The sequence below is a fragment of the Oncorhynchus kisutch genome, linkage group LG28, assembly GCF_002021735.2.
Source record: "Oncorhynchus kisutch isolate 150728-3 linkage group LG28, Okis_V2, whole genome shotgun sequence".
NCBI classification, from domain to species: domain Eukaryota; kingdom Metazoa; phylum Chordata; class Actinopteri; order Salmoniformes; family Salmonidae; genus Oncorhynchus; species Oncorhynchus kisutch.
The window spans coordinates 14,819,931-14,843,153 of record NC_034201.2 but is presented as its reverse complement, the minus strand read 5'-3'; the positions used below and the strand labels follow the sequence as shown (position 1 = coordinate 14,843,153).

The 23,223-nt window shown below is 41.1% G+C and overlaps 1 protein-coding gene across 1 annotated transcript in view; it reads right to left on the bottom strand.

The window, feature by feature from the left end:
* LOC109872679 (relaxin receptor 1-like) overlaps positions 1-22,958 on the bottom strand; it is a 38,344-nt gene extending 15,386 nt beyond the window's left edge. Inside the window, exons 1-5 of the mRNA XM_020463992.2 lie at positions 22,871-22,958; positions 15,206-15,346; positions 13,792-13,863; positions 13,385-13,490; positions 8,678-8,749 (exon numbers count right to left, since the gene is read on the bottom strand). Coding sequence (XP_020319581.1) covers positions 8,678-8,749; positions 13,385-13,490; positions 13,792-13,863; positions 15,206-15,346; positions 22,871-22,958 — 479 coding nt within the window. The remainder of the gene's footprint in view (positions 1-8,677; positions 8,750-13,384; positions 13,491-13,791; positions 13,864-15,205; positions 15,347-22,870) is intronic.
* Positions 22,959-23,223: the final 265 nt, after the last annotated feature.

Here is a 23,223-nt window from a genome sequence, read left to right as displayed (position 1 = left end):
TCCACGCCACATTGGGTGATGCGGGTTGCAGGAGAGTATTTAGAAGTTGAGGTTTAGCAAAGTATTTTTAAAAGATATGCGAAGAAAAATATGTAGAAAGATATATATATACAAGGGACAGGACAAAATACAAAGACGTCTGACTGCTACTTCATCTTGGAATTAATGGAGAAAAAAAAGAAAAACAACTTCAATAGGGCGGCAGGGCAGTTCTGCAAGGTGGTGCTCGCTTCTGTGAGTGGTTCCAAAAGATGAAATTACCTGAAGTCTTGAGCGGCTGCAGCGCATGGTGGACCAATGAGCAAAGTTAATCTTGTTAACCAATCAAACAATGTTCTAATGACAACATTCGAGCTGTCAACAACCAGGGACCGCTGGTCTCACGGTGCATTTGTCGTTTACCATGGCCCATGTGTAAGCGACTTTAAATGTGTTACTGAGTCTAGATATTATCAAATCAGGAGAAGAACAAGTGAATGATGCAGCATAGAGAAAATGGTTGAAGGTAGGGTGGGTTTATAGAGATGGCGAGTTCCAAAGTGTCCGAAGTTGAGGGACCAAGTTCCAAAGTGTCCGAAGTTGAGGGACCGAGTTCCAAAGTGTCCGAAGTTGAGGGACCGAGTTCCAAAGTGTCCGAAGTTGAGGGACCGTGCAATTGGCATTCTGACTGCAGGAATGTCCACCAGAGCTGTTGATAGAGAATGTAATGTTAATTTCTTTACCAAAATGTTGTTTTACAGAATTTGGCAGTACGTCCAACCGGCCTCACTACCGCAGACCACGTGTAACCACGCCAGCCCAGGACATTCACATCCGGCTTCTTCACCTGCGAGATTGGCTGAGACCAGCCACCCGGACAGGTGTTGAAACTGTGGCGGCACAACCAAAAAATGGCTGCAGAAACTGTCAGAAACCGTCTCAAGGAAGATCATCTCCATCCTCGTCGTTCTCACCAGGGTCTTGAGCTGACTGCAGTTCGACATTGTAACTGACTTCAGTGGGCAAATGCTCACCTGTGGCTGCCCAAAAGGTTATGGAATCACATTGTATTTGTGGTTTAGATATTGTTCTAATAAATGACTGTATATGGTTGGTTCAGGTTCTTGATCACCTCCCTGACCAAGGCCCTTCTCCCCCGATTGCTCAGTTTGGCCGGGCGGCCAGCTCTAGGAAGAGTCTTGGTGGTTCCAAACTTCTTGCATTTAAGAATGATGGAGGTTACTGTGTTCATGTGGACCTTCAATGCTGCAGACATTTTTTGGTACCCTTCCTCAGATCTGTGCCTCGACACAATCCTGTTTCAGGGGCTCTACGGACAATTCCTTAGACCTCATGGCTTGTACTGTCAACTGTGGGACCTTATATGGACAGGTTTGTGCCTTTCCAAATCATGTCCAATCAATTGAATTTACTACAGGTTGACTCAAATCAAGTTGTCGAAACATCTCAAGGATGGTCAATGGAAACAGGATGCACCTGAGCTCAATTTAGAGTATCATAGCAAAGGGTCTGAATACTTATGTAAATAAGGTATTTCTGTTTCCTATTTTTAATACATTTGCAAAAATGTCAACAAAAAAATATATAAAAAATTATGATGCCTTTAAGCAGGAGCACGACAAAAAAAGGTTGCAAGAACAGTACACCACAACACTTTTAAGGTGCTTACAGACAGGCCATGGTAAGTGGCGGAGGTCTCATAGACTTCAATGGGAGTAGGGCGGCAGGGCAGTTCTGCAAGGTGGTGCTCGCTCCTGTGAGTGGCGCCAAAAGATTCAATTAGCTGAAGTCTTGAGCGGCCGCTGCACATGATTGATGATTTTTTATAGTTAAAAAAAAAATGTAATCAATTTTAGAATAAGGCTGTAACGTAACAAAATGTGGAAAAAGGGAAGGGGTCTAAATACTTTCCAAATGCACTGTATATTCCCACATAAAACACATAAGTAATATACATGTAACACATATAACTTTTCCATATGGGACCATGGGGCAAAGAAGGCATAGTGTGGAGTTAGGGGTAGCTACTCAGATGGTTAGCCATTGAATAAACCTAAAATGGGGTGCTGGTGTGCTTTTGCACCCCTTTTAGTTCGTTGTCACAAATATCCAGCACATGTCCAGTCCTACTCAGTGTCTCAGTGTGTGTCCCTCAACGTCATTCTGTCTCAGTTGCAGCATTCAAATCGTGGTCATCGTGTGTCTGTGAATCACAACATTAAAGACGATGAGTGATCACAGCATTTCCACAGAGCTATACACAATACAACTTCAGCATTGAGGACAGCATTTTGTTGACAGCATGTTGGTTTACACTCTCTACTGTGTGTGAATGATGGAAGAATATTACCCCGGCTGTAGGTCCATTTGAGTGTGTGTGGCAGTGATGGAAAAAGTACCCAATCGTTATACTTGAGTAAAAGTACAGATATCTTGACAGAAAATGACTCAAGTAAAAGTGAAAGTCAGGCAGTAAAATGCTGCTTGAATGAAAGTCTAAAAGTATTTGGTTTTAAATATACATAAGTATCAAAAGTAAATTTAATTGCTCAAATATACTTAAGTATCAAAAGTAACAATTTCCAATTCCTTAAATTAAGAAAACTAAACGGCACCATTTTCTTGTTTGTTTTGTATTTATTTACTGATAGCCAGGGACACACTCTAACACTCAGAAATAATTGACAAACAAAGTATGTTTGTTTAGTGAGGCTGCCAGATCAGAGGCAATAGGGGTGACCAGTGATGTTCTCTTGATAAGTGCATGAATTGGACCATTTTCCTGTCCCAAGAATTCCAAATTTAATGAGTACTTTTGGGTGTCAGGGAAAATGTAAAAAGTACCTTATTTTTTTTAGGAATGTAGTTGAAGGAAAAGTTGTCAAAAATATGTAAAGTAAAGTACAGTAAACAAAATTACTTAAGTAGTACTTTAAAGTATTTTTTACTTAAGTACTTTACACCCCTGATGTGTGGTTAATTAGGCCTTGAACATCAACCAGTACTGCTATTCGAATGTCTTCAGAGTGAAGCATGCGTTATATATATATATATATATATATATATATATATATATATCATCTAAATACCTCCCACAATTGTACCCATAGTACAGAATTATATCTTCAAAGAATGGACAGCTTCAGATCTCAATGGTAGGAGTGTGTATAAGCTTTTATTCCAGCCTACAAATCATAGCCTATCGCCGTGATTCGTTATGTTGATCATGGTCAATAGATTACGTTGATCAAGTGTTAGAGCTCGGCTGAGACAAAACCCAACACACTCCTGCTCTTCAGGACTTCCTGCAATGACTGAAATAAACCAAAGAAGGAGAATACTGTTCCAGGTTGAAACAGCTTACCTAGTTGAAAGGTTCAGGCAGACCCATGGGTTCTGGAAAAGAGAAGGTGCAAATAAGGTTTGTAATTTGGCATCAATAACATGACAGTAATTCTATCTCAAAAACAAAAAATACACTTAAAACTCACCATAGCAGGTAGGACTAAATAAGGTTACGTAACCTTGCCTACTAGGGCTGGGAATTGCCAGGGACCTCACAATACGATATTATCACGATACTTAGGTGACAATACGATATGTATTGTGATTCTGTAGAGGGCTTTCAGTTGCATCACCTAGCAACCGCACCATGTTAGAAGATCCGTCAGTCCTCCAATCGTCCACATGGCTGGCTGCGTTTTGCTATCACCGGAAACTTCGGGACAATTGCCCATATTTAGTTTTTCTAAGGACCCAGAAAACAGAGATAGTGGGAAAACCTATTCAAGTAAGAAAATATATTTTGAAAATGATAGCTACAGGAACTGTGTGCAGGCTAACGCAAATGAGCTGCTAACGTAATGTTCGCTAGCTAGCGAACTTTACATACTGTATAGCTAGCCAAGTGAATTAAATATCACCATCTAGTTAACTTCATATTAGCTAGTTAGCTACCTATGTTGATGTATTTATTGTTCTAACTCTAAATGCATTTGTAGCTAAGGAGCTAGCTAGCTAACAGCCATGTAAGAAGGTGAAAAGATTAGCTAGATGTTCCAGCTGTCAGAGAGAGTAGGCTACTCTGGATAGGGCAAGTACCTTTGTGGGAGGACATTATGAAGTTCCAGTCCCTAGCAATAAAAACTGAGGACAGAGAGATACAGTGCATTTGGAAAGTATTCAGACTCCTTCATCTACATTTTGTTACGTTACGGGGGGCACAAGTGATGGGTGCACACAAATTATGTATACCGTATACAAATCATTGGTGCCCACCAGTGGAGGCTGCTGAGGGGAGGACGGATCATAATAATGGCTGGAACCGAACAAATGGAATGGCATCAAGAACATGGAAATCATGTGTTTGGTGTATTTGATACCATTCCAATGATTCTGCTCCAGCAATTACCACGAGCCCGTCATCCCCAATGAAGGTGGCACCAACCTCCTGTGGTGCACACACATGCAACAGCCGGCGAACAGACAATCTGACAACACTCTGAATTTTCAAACAACGCAGAGCACACTCACACTGGTGGCAATGCACCCTAAAAGCCAATTCATGCTTGATCTGGAAATGTGGTCCGGCTAAAAGCCAATTTATGCTTGCTTTGCAAATGTGATTCGGAAGCTCCTTATGGAGTGTTTGACGCAATTGCGGTGCCTCTGGAGTCTTGCAAAGGCCAAATCGAGCTACATACCGCATTGCTATGCACTTCCCAAATTGTGTAACTATACAGAGCTATATGGAGCCCTCCCTATTGACATAATTGATTGACGGTAGGTGGAGGAGGGAGGGGAGGGGGGGGTCCTATATAAACACAAACTCACTTCCTTGACAACTTCCTTCACAACAGCTCTGCTCTCCCACACGAAGTGCAAGAAGGTTGAATGCTCTGACTTTTGCAGAGGCTGCATCACAGTAAATGCTGTATGGCCGCTGGAGACAACAGATTGACCATGCAGATCCTTTCAGTATAAAATGTGAGGCAATTTCTGAACCTTCCGAAGGCTTGAGAATGCCAAATCGAGCTCAGTACCGCATCGCTGTGCACCTCCCACATTTTGTAACAATGCGGAGGGCTCCGTATAGCTCTGTGTAGCTCCGCATTGACATGATTGGTTGACGGTATTTAAAGGCAGGAGGTCCTGTATAAACACAAACTCACTTCCTTGACAACTTCCTTCACAACAGCTCTGCTTCACGAAGCGCCAGAAGTATGAATTCTCTGACTTCTGCAGAGGTACACTGCCAGGGCTCTGACCTTCACTCTATAGGCTGTCTCATTGTCGTCGGTGATCCGGCCTACCACCATTGTGTCTTCTTCAAACTTAATGATGGTGTTGGAGTCGTGCGAGGCCAAGCAGTCGTGGATGAACAGGGAATACAGGAGGGGACTGAGCACGCACCCATGTTGTTGCCTACCCTCATCACCTGGAGGCGTTCCGTCATGAAGTCCAGGATACAGTTGCAGAGGGAGGTGTTCAGCCCCAGGGTCCTTACCTCAGTGATGAGCTTGGATGGCACTAATTAAATCAAATCAAATCAAGCTTTATTTATACAGCACATTTTAGATAAGGAATGCAAAGCAATGTATTTACAGAAAAAAAACGAAGAAAAAACAATGAAAATGTAAGCTGAAATATTTACACAAAAAAACAAAAGAATGACAAACTGAACAACTAAAAATCACCCTAAGGAGAAGCAAAGCTAAAAATATGTTTTAAAATATTTTTGGATTATGTCCTTAGGTTCTCAGGCAGGCTGGGGGCATAATAACGAAAGGCTGCCTTTCCATGCCTCTTGGTCCAAGGCTTTGGCATAATTTAAAGGCCAGTGGCAGAGAACCTGAGGGACCTACTGGATACACAACTTAAAAGCTTGTCAGACATGTATTGGGGTGCACAATCGTGGATTGATTTTAAAACCAATAGAATCATTTTTTTAATGAATTCTAAAACTCACAGGTAGCCAGTGCAGAGACCTTATAACCGGTTTAATGTGTGTAATGTGTGCTCTGTCTGTTTTGCAGTTGACGAATGGTTTTCCTGGGTAGACCAGACAGGAGAGCATTATAATAGTCAAGCCTGCTTGTAATGAAAGCATGGACGTGTCTCTATATCAGCCTGAGAGAGAAATGACTGCACCTTGGCAATGTTCCTCAGGTGGTAAAAAACTATCTTGGTCACATTCCTAATGTGTGATTTGAAATGTAGTTAACAATCTACAATAAAACAAAGTTTTTTTTACCTGGTGTGTTATCTTTATTGTCCATGAATTAAAACGTGTGGATAGATTCTCTGTCTGTTCTTTGGCTCCAAGTACAGTGGTCTTGTCTTGATTTACCTGGAGGAAGTTGTGAGCCATCCAAGTATTTAAATGACTAATACAGTCTAATAATTTATCTGTGGAGCTAAATTCCTTTGGAGACACTGAAATGTAAAGCTGTGTATCGTCTGCGTAGCAGTGAAAATCAATGCTGTGCTTTCTGATAACACTGCCAAGGGGTAACATATATAAACTGAACCATGCAGGAGTTCACCAAGGTGTTAAGTTCACCTTTGTGACCAAAAACTGTTGACCGGTTAAATAGGTTTGAAACCAACGTAGAACTGGACCGGAGATGGTGTTGAAAGCTGAGCTCTAGTCAGTTAACAGCATTCTCACATACTGTAGGGGTTCCTTTTAACCAGGTGGGAAAGGGCAGTGTGGAGTGCAATAGAGATTGTGTCATCTGTGGATCTGTTGGGGCTATATGTGAATTGGAGTTGGTCCAATGTTTCTGGTATGATAGTGTTGATGTGAGCCATGACCAGCCTTTCGAAGAATTTCATGGCTACAGATGTTAGTGCTACAGGGCGGTAGTCATTTAGACAGGTTACCTTGGCTTTCTTAGGCACAGGGACTATAGTGGTTTGCTTGAAACATGTAGGTATTGCAGACTGGGTCAGTGAAGACACTTAGCGCATGCTCTGAGTACCTGTCCTGGTACGCATCTGATGAGGGTCAGAGCCAGTGTAGTAGGTTTTCGATCTTAGTCCTGTATTGACGTTTTGCCTGTTTGATGGTTCGTCATAGGGCATAGTGGGATTTCTTATAAGCGTCCGGATTAGAGTTCCTGCTCCTTGGAAGCAACAGATCTAGCTGTTAGTTCAGTGTGGATGTTGGCTGTAATCCATAGCTTCTGGTTTGGATGTGTCTCACACCTGCTCCCGCTCTCCCTCTCTGGCACTCAAGGGCACCAGACTGCCTATCATTACGCACGCCTGTCCCCTTCGTTACAAGAACCTGCGCCTCATCTATCATTATTTGGGGGTGCCTCCGCTAGCTTGTCGGGCTTCCATGCCCTAGCTGGCTCTTGAGGTATTTCTTGCCCCAGTGGGCTCGGCAGGCACCCACCCCACGTCATACTTCGTCGGGCCATCGGGCTCCCACACCTCAGCCAGTTCGTCAGACTCCTACGTATCAGTGGGATCATCAGGCTTTTACGCCTCAACCGGATCATCAGGCTTTTACGCCTCAACCGGACCATCAGGCTTTTACGCCTCAACCGGATCATCAGGCTTTCACGCCTCAACCGGATCATCAGGCTCCCATGCCTCAGCCGGTTCGCCAGGCTCCCATGCCTCTGCCAGTTCGTTGGGCTTCTACGCCCCCAGCCTGCTTGTCCATCGCCCACACCTCAGCCGGTTCGTCAGACTCCTACGTCTCAACGGGATCATCAGGCTTTCACGCCTCAACCGGATCATCAGGTTTCTTACAACTTTGACAGTGCTCTGTCATTTAGATCAGGACAACAACATTAACCTTATCAGTCCATAGATTCCAGCAAAAATTTACTTTTGTTTATCTGACTTTGCTATTAGGATTGCTATTTTACCAGTAAAATGCAGCTAGCTAGATAGCTAGATATGTTCCCCGTAGCTATAATGATTAGCTAGATAGATAGATACCTAATGAAAATATCTAGCTATCTATTTAGCTATCTGTTTCTGTGATATGTCATGATTATTAGAAATAGTAGCTAAGCCTGCTGGCTGTTGATTGTGGTAAGTAATGTTGACTAAGCCTGAAGCCTAACCATTATGATGATAACTAGCTAGCCTCTCAGCCAAGCTTTTTGACTTGAAGGTAACTGTCAATGATGTTATGTACTATTAATGCACGCATAGGTCATGGACTCAGTAAATTCAGGAATTATTCAACTTTCCTGCCAGTGATGCAACAATGCCAAAGTGGTGATTTACATTTAGCTGGTGTTCTAAAGCCGAGTGTTTCCATTCCCCTTTAACCACTCCCCTCTGCAAACAGGCCTTCTGCAATGATTATTACAAGGCTGTTCTTATTTAAGAGAAGAAGACGTTACCATTTGTGTATTAAAATGTGATGTTGCATACATCCCCAATAATCTGGCTTCCTGAAAGTTTTTGATGAACCAAACTTTATCAAAGTACAAGCAACAGCAACATTTTTCATGCTTTGGTCATCCTACTTTACTTTGATCTGGTTTCTTCCAAATATCATCCAATTTGAAGAAAAACATGGTTTTGACTATTCAGGTCCTTTAAACAGATTGAACACAAACTTAACAAATGAATAAATACTTGTCAATTTACAATTTAGAGTTAAGTGCAGAGAAGGAAGGAAAGGTCAAAAAGAGGGGGTCATACTTACAGTCTCTCAAGGTGTTTGTAGTGGATGAATTGGTCTGGTTGGAGAGCAGTTATCTGGTTGCTGTTCAGCTCACTGAAGGTAAAGATAGCTGCTAGTTTGACTGTGCATAAGCCACGTTTCCATCAACAATTTTTAGGCGAGTAAAGTCATACCGTATAAAAATAACGAATCATGACAGCTGTGATGGAAACAGGAAGATTCCAGCATGGGGCAACCTGTCATTAGCATCTGGCTCTGAGGAGCATTCGGAGATGAGGCCTACCCCAAACTATTCAATCAAAATCTATATTGCATGTTGTCATTTGGTTACAGTGCATTCGGAAAGTATTCAGACCCCTTGACTTTTTCCACATTTTGTTACTTTACAGCCTTAATCTAAAATGTATTAAATAAAAAATCCTCATCAATCTACACACAATACCCCATAATGACAAAGCAAAAACTGTTTTTTAGACATTTTTGCAAATGTTACAAATAGAAAACAGAAATAACTTATTTATATAAGTATTCAGAACCTTTGCTATGAGACTCGAAATTGAGCTCAGATGTATCCTGTTTCCATTGATCATCCTTGAGATGTTTTTAGAACTTGATTGGAGTCTGCCTGTGGTAAATTCAATTGATTGGACATGATTTGGAAAGGCACACACCTGTCTATATAAGGTCCCACAGTTGACAGTGCATGTCAGAGCAAAAACCAAGCCAGTGGTTCGACTGAATTGTCCGCAGAGATCTGAGACAGGATTGTGACAAGGGCACAGATCTGGGGAAATGTACCAAAAAATGTCTGCAGCATTGATGGTCACCAAGAACACAGTGCCTCAATCATTCTTAAATGAAAGAAGTTTGGAACCACCAAGACTCTTTCAAGAGCTGGCCGCCCAGCCAAACTGAGCAATCGGGGGAGAAGGGCCTTGGTCAGGGAGGTGACCAAGAACCCGATGGCCACTCTGACAGAGCACCAGAGTTTCTCTGTACAGTAGAGATGGGATAACCTTCCAGAAGGACAACCATCTCTGCAGCACTCCACAAATCAGGCCTTTATGTTAGAGTGGCCAGGCTAAAGCCACTCATCAAATCAAATCAAATCAAATTTATTTATATAGCCCTTCGTACATCAGCTGATATCTCAAAGTGCTGTACAGAAACCCAGCCTAAAACCCCAAACAGCAAGCATTGCAGGTGTAGAAGCACGGTGGCTAGGAAAAACTCCCTAGAAAGGCCAATACCTAGGAAGAAACCTAGAGAGGAACCAGGCTATGTGGGGTGGCCAGTCCTCTTCTGGCTGTGCCGGGTGGAGATTATAACAGAACATGGCCAAGATGTTCAAATGTTCATAAATGACCAGCATGGTCGAATAATAATAAGGCAGAACAGTTGAAACTGGAGCAGCAGCACAGTCAGGTGGAAGTTGAAACTGGAGCAGCAGCATGGCCAGGTGGACTGGGGACAGCAAGGAGTCATCATGTCAGGTAGTCCTGGGGCATGGTCCTAGGGCTCAGGTCAGTTGAAACTGGAACAGCAGCATGGCCAGGTGGACTGGGGACAGCAAGGAGTCCTCATCAGTAAAAGGCACATGACAGCCCGCTTGGAGTTTGCCCAAAGGCACCTTTAGACTCTCAGACCATGAGAAACAAGATTCTCTGGTCTGATGAAACCAAGATTCAACTCTTTGGCCTGCGTCATGTCCGGAGGAAACCTGGCACCATCCCTACAGTGAAGCATGGTTGTGGCAGCATCATGCTGTGGGAATGTTTTTCAGCGGCAGGGACAAGGAGACTTAGTCAGCATCGAGGGAAAGATCAACAGAAAAAAGTACAGAGAGATCCTTGATGAAAACCTGCTCCAGAGCATTCAGGACCTCAGACTGGGGCGAAGATTCACCTTCCAACAGGACAACGACCCTAGGCACTGTCATGACTGGCCAGTTCGGGTCAGGTTACCGTGGACCACACTCCTACAAGAGACATTTGTCACACATTTGCCAGAGGGGGAGAGATCGAGAGGTATGGAGGTGGGGGGTTTTATGACACCTCCTGCCCATTGTAAATCTTAAGGCAGCAGACTAAATCCCTTTGTCTTCTCAGTATGGAGGAATGAAATGTATGATGGGCCTATGGAGAACCTACCTCAGAACAGTAACATGCAATAAATGGACTTTGGGACAATATGTTTTGTCAGACAAAATGGTAGTAATGACGATAGATGGAATATGAAAACTAATGTTGTTTTCGTTATGTTATTAAAAGTTGAATGATGACGTTATAACGAAAACATTGTAGCGTGAAGAGTTTTCACAATATGTACCTGATGTTTGCATAATGTATATTGTGTAGAAAATGTCCAGATCAAAGATAATGTTTTTGTAAAGATGAAATGTGAAGTTAGTTGTCTAAATTGGATCTGAGTAAAATCCAGACTTTGCCTCAAAACTAGTTATGCCCAGAGAAATTGCCCTCAAGGTGGAAATACCCATTTCTGACTCGAGGGTATAAAACATGTGAGTTAAGAATGAACATTATGACCACGAGCTGCAACCAAGGTCCGATTAGTTTTAACCCCAAAACGCAACACGAGGTTGAAGAAGACAAAGGAACCTTTTAATAATCTATGCTACGGATGAGTAGTTGTGTCTAAGAGGGTGAATTCAAGCAGCACCACCCGGTTTTTCTCTCCAAGGAATCATGTGTCTACACTGCTTAATTCCCACGCTGGAACCACCTATATGGCCGATTAGCCATCCTCAGAGGACCACTCTTTTGGAACAAGGGCGAGGAAACAGACCACTAAGAGAAAAGGCACTGACATCGTGTGGACAATCAGAGAGTTACACTTGGTAACAACAGAAGTGTCGCCATCAGAGGAGAAGTCGGAACTCGGTCCATGAAGAGATACCCCATCGGAGACCTTCGACACGTAATTACATAATTATCTTCTGACCCATAAGAGCGGCAGTTTGAGGCAAGGTTAGGGTTAAACTGACATAGTTTACAAATGTACCCAAGTGTGCTTTTCTCTCGTGCACTCTCTCTTTCTCTCTCTTTTGAAATCCCCATTTTGTGTAACGTGTAATATTGTGTTGGCCCGCTAGGGACCTGTTTCATTGTACTAAATTCTAATCAATAGCCCAAACTGTGTGTATGTGTATCTTATATTATCATTTTAACTTGTTAGTAAATAAATAATAAACTCAATTGGTGTGGTACTGTCTTATTTAGTGGGACTCGGGTTTGTGCAGATTCCCAGATTATGCGATGTTCAGAATGAGACTGTAGAGGAAATTAATGAATTAGCGACTGTTGTAAAATCGATATTCTGATATTCTTAGAGTTCATTTGGGAAATAGAAACTCAATAAAGCCAAACTTTCCGATGTCACAGGTTACTGAGTTAATATTTACCTGATTCATTTAATCACGTAATTATAAACAGTTAATCATTCGATGAACAGCAGTCATCACATTAATCAATCCAACGTCACGACAGCACACAGCCAAGACAATGCAGGACTGGCTTTGGGACAAGTCTCTGAATGTCCTTGAGTGGCCCGCCAGAGACTGGACTTGAACCCGATCGAACATCTCTGGATAAACCTAGAAATAGCTGTGCAGAAACACTCCCCATCCAACCTGACAGAGCTATTGGGGTATTGTGTAGATTGATCAGGGGGAAAACACGAATCAATCAATTTTAGAATTAGGCTATAACGTATCAAAATGTGGAAAAAGTCAAGGGGTCTGAATACTTTCCGAATGCACTGTTGGTTGGTTGGTCAGGGTGTGATCTGAGTGGGCATTCTATGTTGGATGTCTTGTTTGTCTATTTCTATGTCTGGCCTGATATGGTTCTCAATCAGAGGCAGGTGTTAGTCATTGTCTCTGATTGGGAACCATATTTAGGTAGCCTGGGTTTCACTGTGTGTTTGTGGGTGATTGTTCCTGTCTCTGTGTTTTGCACCAGATAGGGCTGTTTTTGGTTTTCCACGTTTTATTGTTTTGTAGTGTTCGTGTTTATCTTTTTTTTATTAAACATGAATCAATATAGGCACGCTGCGTTTTGGTCCGCCTCTACTTCACCTAAGGAAAACCGTTACACATGGTTGACTACCCTTTGACAAGTAAAAATATTCTCACTCTTATCCATTATAATCTCATCATGTAGACTAGCCTACCCACACAGTCTACCCGCACTGTATCTGTGAGCTGTTGGCTAGAGCACACGTGCCAAGACCAGATTAGGCACATTTGCTATTTAACGTAGTTTTTGTGACAGAACTATTAGGAGAGTTGAAAATGCGATGGAAACACATTGAACTATTCGTTACATGAATACTTAAGTGAAAAAGTACATTTTATGTGCACTATGTCATTACAAACAGATTTTTATCTGCAACAAGACAGTTTGGTGGAATCACACCACTGGTGGGAAAATGCGCATAATTTTCTTTATGAAGATTTTTGAATGTTCTCATGAAAATCTGTTGCCAATTGGAAGGAAACCTAGCTATAGTTGTACACATTTTGTCCTGACATTTTGATTATTCTACAATGTAGAAAACAGTAAAAGTAAAGAAAAACCCTTGAATGAGTAGGTGTCCAAACTTTTGACTGATGCTGTGTATGTGTATATAATATACTATAGCTGTCCCAATACCAATCGCTGTGCTCTAGTGTTAGACTTCCCAAGGGCAGGAATCCAATATACTCACAGAGCTGTTATATTGGAAGACACAGCTGGGATGCTGAGTAGACCCTTTTTGTTACAGTTTATTCTCCTGCCCTCACAGAAACATACCTCTGGAAACACGTCCAGTACTGCAGGACAGAAGCACAGAAGACATGCACAGACACAGAGTTGTATCACATACCATTTCCTGAAATTACTGTTTGATATACTTCCTAAATGTTTCTTAGAATTGCTTAAATTATTTATGTTATTTACAGTAACAGAAGGATGTGAATGGATGACCTCAAAGCATGATTTCAGATTTAAAATGGGTTGAAACATTTGTTGCTTTAGTTCAGGTTTAGTTAATGCATTATTAATTCAAAGCAGTGCAATATTATTTTGGCTATGTAAATAGTTGCATTTGCGTCAGAAAATGCATCAACTCACTGCATTCCTTGGAATCTTCAACATTTTTCTTCATAAAGGCATCAAAAAGATGTGGCCACCCGCTGTTATCCACTGTACAGGGAAACATTATAGTGAATGTTTTTTATTTTTTTGCATACATTGTGTGTATTTTTGTGTGCAACTTAAATGTGTGAAGTTATAGACACACAGGTAACTGCCAAAAGAAACACTAGCATATAACGTTGGGCCACCATGAGCTGCCAGAACAGCTTCAGTGCGCCTTGGCATAGATTCTACAAGTGTCTGGAGCTCTATTGCAGAGATGCGACACCATTCTTCCACGAGAAATTGAAAAAAGTCGATACTTTACCCCAGGATACCCATTATGGGTGGTAACTATAGAAACAAGGTAGCTTTATTCACGTCAGGGGAATTTAGCAAAACAAGATTTCTATTTTCATGTCAGCAGAATATAGTGAAAAGTGTCAGCCTATTTGCAACACACCTCCTTGTTATTGCGTTTCCATTTGAGTTTTTGTGTGTTGCACTTGCATTCAGTAGTGTCTATGAATCACATGATTATGAAGGCCTAAATATATGAAAGCGTGTATTCTTATTTTTTATTCATGTAGCTCTGGCCTTGTGATGTACTTGTCTATTAATGATATGTATTATATCATGTTTTATGTGGACCCCAAGTAGAGTATCTGCTGCATTAGCAGTAGCTAATTGGGGATCCTAATAAAATGCTAAATACCATAATTGAGTGTTTTGTTGATTAATAAATTACTTAATTAACTCAGGAGCCACACCTGTGTGGAAGCACCTGCTTTCAATATACTTTGGATCCTTATTTACCTAAGTGTTTCCTTTATTTGGTAAGTTACCTATATGTTTGTTCATATTTGGTGTGACTAGATCCCTCAAACTCAACTCTGGACCTCGAAGTCAGTTCTCCTGCTTTTTTCATTGTTCCCCTCTAATCAAGGACTAATTTAGACCTGGGACACCAGGTGGGTGCAATTAATTATCAGGTAGAACAGAAAACCTGCAGGCTCTGGACCTCATAGTGTAAGAGTTGAATACCCCTGGACTAGATGCTTGATGACTATCTCAGAGTAGTTGCATAGCAGCAGAAATAATTGTCTTCTAAACGCTATGTTATTTCCACCACCCCTGCCCTCCCGCCCACTTCAACTAGGGAGGCAGGTACCCTAGTGGTTAGAGCCAGTAACTAAGGTTGCTGGTTCGAATACCTGAGCCGACAAGGTGAGACATTTGTTGATGTGCTCTTGAGCAAGGAACTTAACACTAATTTGCTCCAGGGACGCTGTACTACTATGGCTGACCCTGTAAAACAACACATTTCACTGCACCTATCTGGTGTGACAAAAACATACTGCACAATAACCATCTGTTTACACTCCTGTAGCTGCTGTTGTTCAAGGCTCACCGCAGTTTTCCTCATCAGCTCCGTTAGTACAGTCCTGGACCCCATTGCAGTGGTAAAGCTGGGGCAGGCACACAGACAGGTTTCCACAGGGGAACTGGCCCAGTGGACAGACAGGGTAGAGGCTGCTGTCTGTGGAGGATTCTAAAGGAGACACTACAACATCTCTGATTCAATCCAAAAATACGTTAAAAGCCTTTTCGAGTAGCATGGACGTAATTCTAGTATCAATGGATAGAAGTAATCAAAAACAAGATAGAGGTCAAATAGAAAATAGAGAAATGAAGACATATGAAATGAAAAATGTATGATACATTGAAACATTGTATGAGCACAATGGCTTTGTAAATGGCCTGCTTGGAGGTAAACAAGTACAGCTAAGTGCACTTATTTGTCACTGTCATATTTCATGTAGAGACCATAGGTTTATTCTAAATTATGCAAGATATTTATTAGCTGAGTACCTATGGTTAAATAGAGTGATTAAATAAAAACAAATGAATATACTTTTTGAAATACAACAAATACACAGTCCTATGTTAAAGACTTTGAATGAATAGGTTATACATGACTTCTATGATGATAGTTTTGCCTCCTTTCCAAGATGTCTGAGTTCGTGATGCTGTCAGGTCACATGACTGATGGAAGCTGTGCTTAGAACTCTGACTGATCTGCCACCACTCGTGTGACCTCACATCCTCAAGACGTCACGCAGGTTCCCCTGTGTTCCCCCACATTCCCTATGGTGGCAGTGGAACAGCTCTGGAGTTGGATGAAGTTTTTTTTCTTAATTATTACAATATTTCTCCACATTTCATCTGTATCTAAAAAACAAGACGTGATTAAAGTCCACTTTACAGTTCATTGGTTTGTATTTGTACATTTGAACTGAGTTACCCAAGGGAATGAAGCCATTAGACGGTTTCACATAATTCCAAGCATAACACCACTTCATGGGGTAACTCTTTCAACTGTTTAATTTCCCTCATGCTCAAAGGGTTAGTTTGAATGCTGACTTGAATATGGAAATATACACTTAGCATTACAATGTGCTGATAATAAATCAATCATTTTAATTCTGTATCTTTGAAATTCAAGACCACCGGTCTCAGCTCATTTGAATAGTCTTGTAGACTGTAATTGTATGTGGACAATTTGTGAATCTGTCTCAGTGTTCAAAGATTGTGGTTCGTTCTATCATACATTGCTTCTGTTCAGTGCAGTTACTAAATGTGGGTCTTACATAAGTGCTTGTCATCAAACAACAGCAAGTCTCCATGTTTAACACTATTTCACTATCTGCAAACAAACACAGCAAAATGTGCAACAAGGTTCATCTAAACCAAACAGATATATTACAAATAAATTGCTACAAAAGCAAACATTGCAACAAGTGTCTGCTTGCTTGTAATCACACTGTGAAAATCTCCACCCACCTGCTGCTTGGGTGAACCACCACCAATGAATATGTGTATGATATTTGAATCTGTATCTAAATTAGTGTACGTCTACTCTAGAGAGACCCTATTGTGTTCAGGAATGCTATGTGGCATTTTGTCATACTTAAATAAATAATAATAATTATATACAGGACCAGTCAAAGGTTTGGACACACCTACTCATTGAAGGGTTTTTAGTGATTTGTACTATTTTCTACATTGTAGAATAATAGTGAAGACATCAAAACTATCAAATAACACATATGGAATCATGTAATAACCAAAAACGTGTTAATTAAACAAATCAAAATTGATTTTAGATTCTTGAAAGTAGCCACCCTTGGCCTTGATGACAGCTTTGCACACTAGGCATTCTCTCATCCAGCTTCAAGAGGAATGCTTTTCCAACAGTCTTGAAGGAGTTCCCACATATGCTGAGCACTTGTTGGCTGCTTTTCCTTCACTCTGCGTTCCAACTCGTCCCAAACCATCTTAATTGGGTTGATGTTGGGTGATTGTGGAGGCCAGGTCATCTGATGCACCACCATCAAATCAAATTCAAATCAAATGTATTGATATAGCCCTTCGTACATCAGCTGATATCTCAACGTGCTGTACAGAAACCTAGCCTAAAACCCCAAACAGCAAGCAAGCAGGTGTAGAAGCACCATCACTCTCCTTCTTGGTCAAATAGAAAAACAAATGTTAGTCCCACTAAGCGCAAACCAGATGGGATGGCGTATTGCTGCAGAATTCTGTGGTAGCCATGCTGGTTAAGTGTGCCTTGAATACTAAATAAATCACAGACAGTCAACAGCAAAGCACCCCCACACCTTCCACCTCCTCCTCCATGCTTCACGATGGGAACCACAAATGCGGAGATTCACCGACTGTGTTTCACAAAGACACGCCGTTTGGAACCAAAAATCTCAAATATGTCCCAAAGGACATATTTCCACCAGTCTAATGGCCATTGCTCATGTTTCTTGGCCCAAGCAAGTCTCTTCTTATTATTGGTGTCCTTTAGTAGTGGTTTCTTTGCAGCAAATTGAGCATGAAGGCCTGAGTCACACAGTCTCTTCTGAACAGTTGATGTTGAGATGTGTCTGTGACTTGAACTCTGTGAGGTGCAATCTGCGGTGCAGTTAATTGCCGATTTCTGAGGCTGGTACCTCTAATGAACTTATCCTCTGCAGCTACGGTAACTCTGGACCTTCCTGTCCTGTGCTGGTCCTCATGAGAGCCAGTTTCATCATAGCACTTGATGGTTTTTGCAACTGCACTTGAAGAAACTTTAAAAGTTCTTGAAATGTGTTATTTCATAGTTTTGATGTCTTCACTATCATTCTACAATGTAGAAAATATACAAAATAAAGAGAAACCCTGGAATGAGTAGGTGTGCCCCAACTTTTGACTGATACTGTGTATAACCTTTATTTCAACAGAGTCATGCTGAGACCCAGGTCTCTTTCACAAATAAGCCCTGCATACACATTAATATAGATCAATACACATCAATATAAAGTACACACATTGCTATACACATCAATATACACATAAATATTCACATCAATACACAAAAAGCAAAACACATTCATAGAAAACAAACACATTTTTCAGTAATAATGTGCTCAATGAGCTTTTTGAATTTCCCTAGAGACACCAATTCATCCAACTTTAGAGAGCCTTGGAGACCATTCCACAAGCAAGGTGCAAAGAAACTAAAAGCTGATTTACCGAACTCAGTGGAGAATGGGTCTGGTATCTCGTACGTCTATAACAATGACGTAAGGTACGGTGGAAGTTCATGCTAGAGGGCTTTAGAAACAAAAAGAGTGCAATGCATCGATCTACGACACTTCAGAGAGGGCCAGCCTACTTTCTGATACAGAATACAATGCTGTACTGAACCTATCGTCCGTAATAAAGCGTAGTGCGCTATGATAAACTGTGTCCAATGGCTGCAATACAGTGGCAGCTGCATTTATATATTTGATCAATATCGCTATTACCAATAAGTTTACTGCTATTTCATGAAAAGCATGGCCCATTCCTATAAAAGAAGCCCATTTTAATTCTTAATTTCTTAACTCAACAAATTTCTTAACAAATGTCTTAATCCTTAAGAGCCCATTGACTTACCCGAGCATCAATCTAAGTAACAGAATAAAACATTCCCCATCAAAATATGTCAGTTTAAGCTAAATATATAAAATGATTTGCAAATCCAGCACATCTGCATATGTCAGACTTCCGCATCTACGGTGGAAGGTGGCAGAGTTACAGCCAATGACATATATAAACCCTGGATTGCTGAAACTATGTCTTGGCCATTGAGAGGCTTTGAAGCCATCGGTCTGTTATACTGGAACTCTTAATTTCTTAACTAATTCATCAACTAACTCACTTATTGGACTAATGCAAAACAAATATGTAATGTTATGGGTCAATGCCCCCATTCTACTCAGGAGGGATATTCATATTTTATTTAGTAGACATTAACAGGCCATTCAAACATGTGTATGTCATCACAAATAAACTACTTTCAGTGCCATCCAATAGCACTTTGATTCCCTTTCCTCATTTTCACTAATGAGAATGAAGTGCACATGATTCATAGAAGCAGGATAATCATTGAATCCCAGTCTATCCAGTTATTATCCCATTATTGATACAAAAATTAAATGACTTACCTATGACAGCCGTCAGAGAAAGATAACCGAAGATGCATAGAGGGTGCATTATAGGAGCAGTAACGAGATGCATCTCTCTTTCTGTAATCCTGTTCCAAATGATCGCAAGTGAGGATGAGGCTCCACTGCACTGACTCCACCAGCTTTTGGTGTCAGATCTCTCAAACACATAGCCTCTTGCATTTAAGTGTGTGCTGCATACACACACTCTCTATCTCTCATTTTACTCTCTCTCTCACTTACTCACTCACTTACTCGTTCTCTGTCTGTCTGTCACATACACCCACACACATATACACATGGCTGAACATTCACTTATACAATTACTCTGCCAATGTGCAAAAAAAGGGAACAATACAACAATAGCCATTATTGGTTATTGATCATCTCTTGACTACACCCTGCCTTGCATCTGTCTGATCTGTACATTGCATCTGTCGGATCAATCACTGTTTATACCTTGGATTGGTGCTGAGATTTCAGGTGCAGCTCGTAAAGAAAATTGTTTCATTTATTGTCTGGATGAAATCCAATATCTGATTCAAAAACTAAGTGAGGTGATCACGGTGTGTCATCATAGAAAAGACAGGAGTGCAATGAAATCTTACAACTCTCTCTCAACTGAGAAACAATTGATAATATCAATAATATATATATATATATATATATATATATTTTTAAACTAAACTAAATCTATATTTTTGATGGAATCATATTATTCACCAGATGCAAGAATGAGAAACCATGCCTCTTGCATCAGGTGAAATTCCGTTTCAGATTCAACACAAATATACTGTACAGTATTTCAAACGGAACCCACAGAGTGTTTTGTATTTCTGTATTTTTGAGCTACTTTATTACAAAATCTGACATTACATTTGGGTTTACAATGATTTGTTACTGTAGTTATTTTACTTAAACACCACCACCTATCAGGAGTGCTGGGCAGGGCACATTTTTACATGCCTTCAGATATGACATTGGTTATGTCTACGTAATCATTTATCGACAAGCTAACTAGCAGCAGGCTAAAGATGTAAACCAAAACATTCCCTTGTATTTAGAGTAAATATTTGAGTTTTCATTGACCCCATTTGAATTATCTAGCTTACTTTAAGAAAAATGCCGAAGATCGTCTCACAAAGTGCTGTTTGTTCAGACATCTGAGATCGAGAGGAATATGATGATGGAGAAAAGCCTCTTCATTATTATTGTTTGTGTGGGCAAATGGTGTTGGTTCTCGGTGAGTAGCTAGCTAACTATTTAGCAGCTATCCAACTAGCTAGCAAAGTTGGCTAGCTAGCTCACGCTCATATTCAAGCATTCATAAACAACGTTTAATCAATGTGTGTAGTAGCATTATGCGTATAAATGTCTGTATTTTGTCTGTAATCAAGAATAAATTGGCAGACAGCTAGCTAGCTAGCTTTAAACACACTAACGTCCTGGGCCCGGTTTCCCAATAGCAACGTAATTTAGGATTATGAGTGGTTTAACAATGCATTTTTCCTACAATGGCTGAAGATATAACATACATTTCCCAAAACACCATGCGTAGAAAATGTTTGCACTTCTTTGAGGTGTCGTGTCTTTACTATCATTAACTGAAGACTGATAGTTTTTATCAAAGATTCTCTGTAATTAGTTATTACGCGACTAGACTGATCAATCATGTAACCGTAATTACTAGGAAGTCGGGGCACCAAGGAAAAATATTCAGATGACAAAGTTATCATTTCCTAAAATAAAATTTCAGATATTTATTATTTTAGGCAAGTCAGTTAAGAACAAATTCTTATTTTCAATGACGGCCTAGGAACAGTGGGTTAACTGCCTGTTCATCGGCAGAACGAGAGATTTGTACCTTGTCAGCTCGGGGGTTTGAACTTGCAACCTTCCGGTTACTAGTCCAATGCTCTAACCACTAGGCTACGCTGCCACCCCAAATTCTTTACCTCATGTTAGTCTCATTACAAACGTCATAAATTGTTGGTTATCTGCACGAACCCAGTCTTCACTATGAGTCATTCATACATCAATTGTCTTAAATAATTTATTTATTACTAACTAAGTAATTCACAGATATGCATAAACAAACAAGGTAAATGTGGTTACATGAAATGATAGGGAAATGTGCCCTAGTGGGCTAAACCGGAATGGCGGCTTGTTAGATAAAAGGTGAAGTGGGGGTCGACTAAGAAGTCACTACAGGGTGATAATTATAACAATTGAAATGCTAATCCTTTGCACATGAACGCTCACTCATTCGGGAACAATTGCAATCAATATATATATTTACGCTCAGTGTGTCGTCTTGATCGCTGGTGAAAAGTTTCGTCTCTCCCTCTCTCTCTCTCTCTCTCTCTCTCTCTCTCTCTCTCTCTGTTGTGGTTAGATGGGATTGTTCAGAGTGACATTCGTTATGGAATGGATGTTTCGGCGGTTGTCGTTCTTCACGTTCAATGATACCGAATTCCTAGCTGCAGACTAGTAATTAATATCAAGGACTTGTTCTTATTCGGTCGGTATCGATAGTCTAAGAGTTTAACCACGTGGTATGGTTAAAAGATTCAGCAATAGTCTACAACCTTTGTCCTCCTAATGGAGAACAACATGGTCTGCAACCTTTAGCCATCTCGTAATTGAGGTAAGCTCGGTCTGCTGATCAAAAACCCGAGTGTGGTTTTTATTTGGAAGGGCCGAAGAGGGCTGTCCCAGGATGTCTGACCCTAACTGGGCTCAGGGGCGGTCCTCTGATTTAGTTCAAATCAAAAGGGAATTGTATTTTACTTCATTAAACAGTCCAAAATCATATTACACAATTTTACAAACAGTATCATACTCACTCATTCATCTTATACAACAATTAGATTAGACCTCATATCTGAGGCTATTATATGAACAGCATTATGGTCATGTGGCCACACCGTCTTCCATGAGCTTCCTCAAGTTGTGACAAACGGACCAGTTCGTAGCTGGATTCTTCACCGATCTTTTATACTTTCTCCGGAACATGAAATTTGTTTGTACCTCAAGTTCTGTGCGGTGGAAGGATTTCCTTTGTCCTCTATGTAAATTGACTCTCTCTCTACTATGTGGCCATGTGGCAGGGTCTTCTCAGGAATTTACGACCTCTGACCACAGCAGCCTATTTGAAGGAGGCAAGGGGGAGGCAGGGAGAGGGGGATGGGGTTGCTATACCCAAAGAGGCCAACATGACATACCCCCCCTGGTGGTTTGGATCTTGTTTGTCCTGCAAGTTACAAATCAACATAAAATCATGAACACGTGATGTCCTGTTTGTAGATCATTGTTGCAGTCCCTTCTGGTGGTTGAACTTGGTAGGCTTCTCTGAAAGCGGAGCAGTCCACCACAAGGATGGCAGTTGATGTCCGGTTGGTGATCGCCGTTGCGGTCCCTTCTAGTGATGTACCTTGGTAGGTTCCCTGGAAGCTGCAAAGTACCCCAGGGAGGGCCAGGTGATGTCCTAGTTGGTGATCGCCGTTGCGGTCCCCCCCCCCCCTCTGGTGGTTTACCTTGGTAGGCTCCCTGACAGCGGGGCATGTCGCCACAAGGATGGGCCGTGGGTGTCCGGGTTTGGGGTCGCCGTTCCGGACCCGTCATCTGGTCGTCGTCCAGACTGGAAGATCTGGGCAGTAACTTAGGCAGATGTTAACAACGCACGCACACACACTCATGAAATATATATTATTACATTCATTCCCCAATGAGCGGCGTTGTGGCACTAAGTGATGGTTGTATGGGGACTTTGTTTATGGCTCTATCACTTCCTAAGTGTCAAAGGAACTGAACCGAAAAGGAATGAAAGCATAAACAAAAGATATACAAAATATAGTTCTCACACAAAAATCATCTAATTGGACTGTAT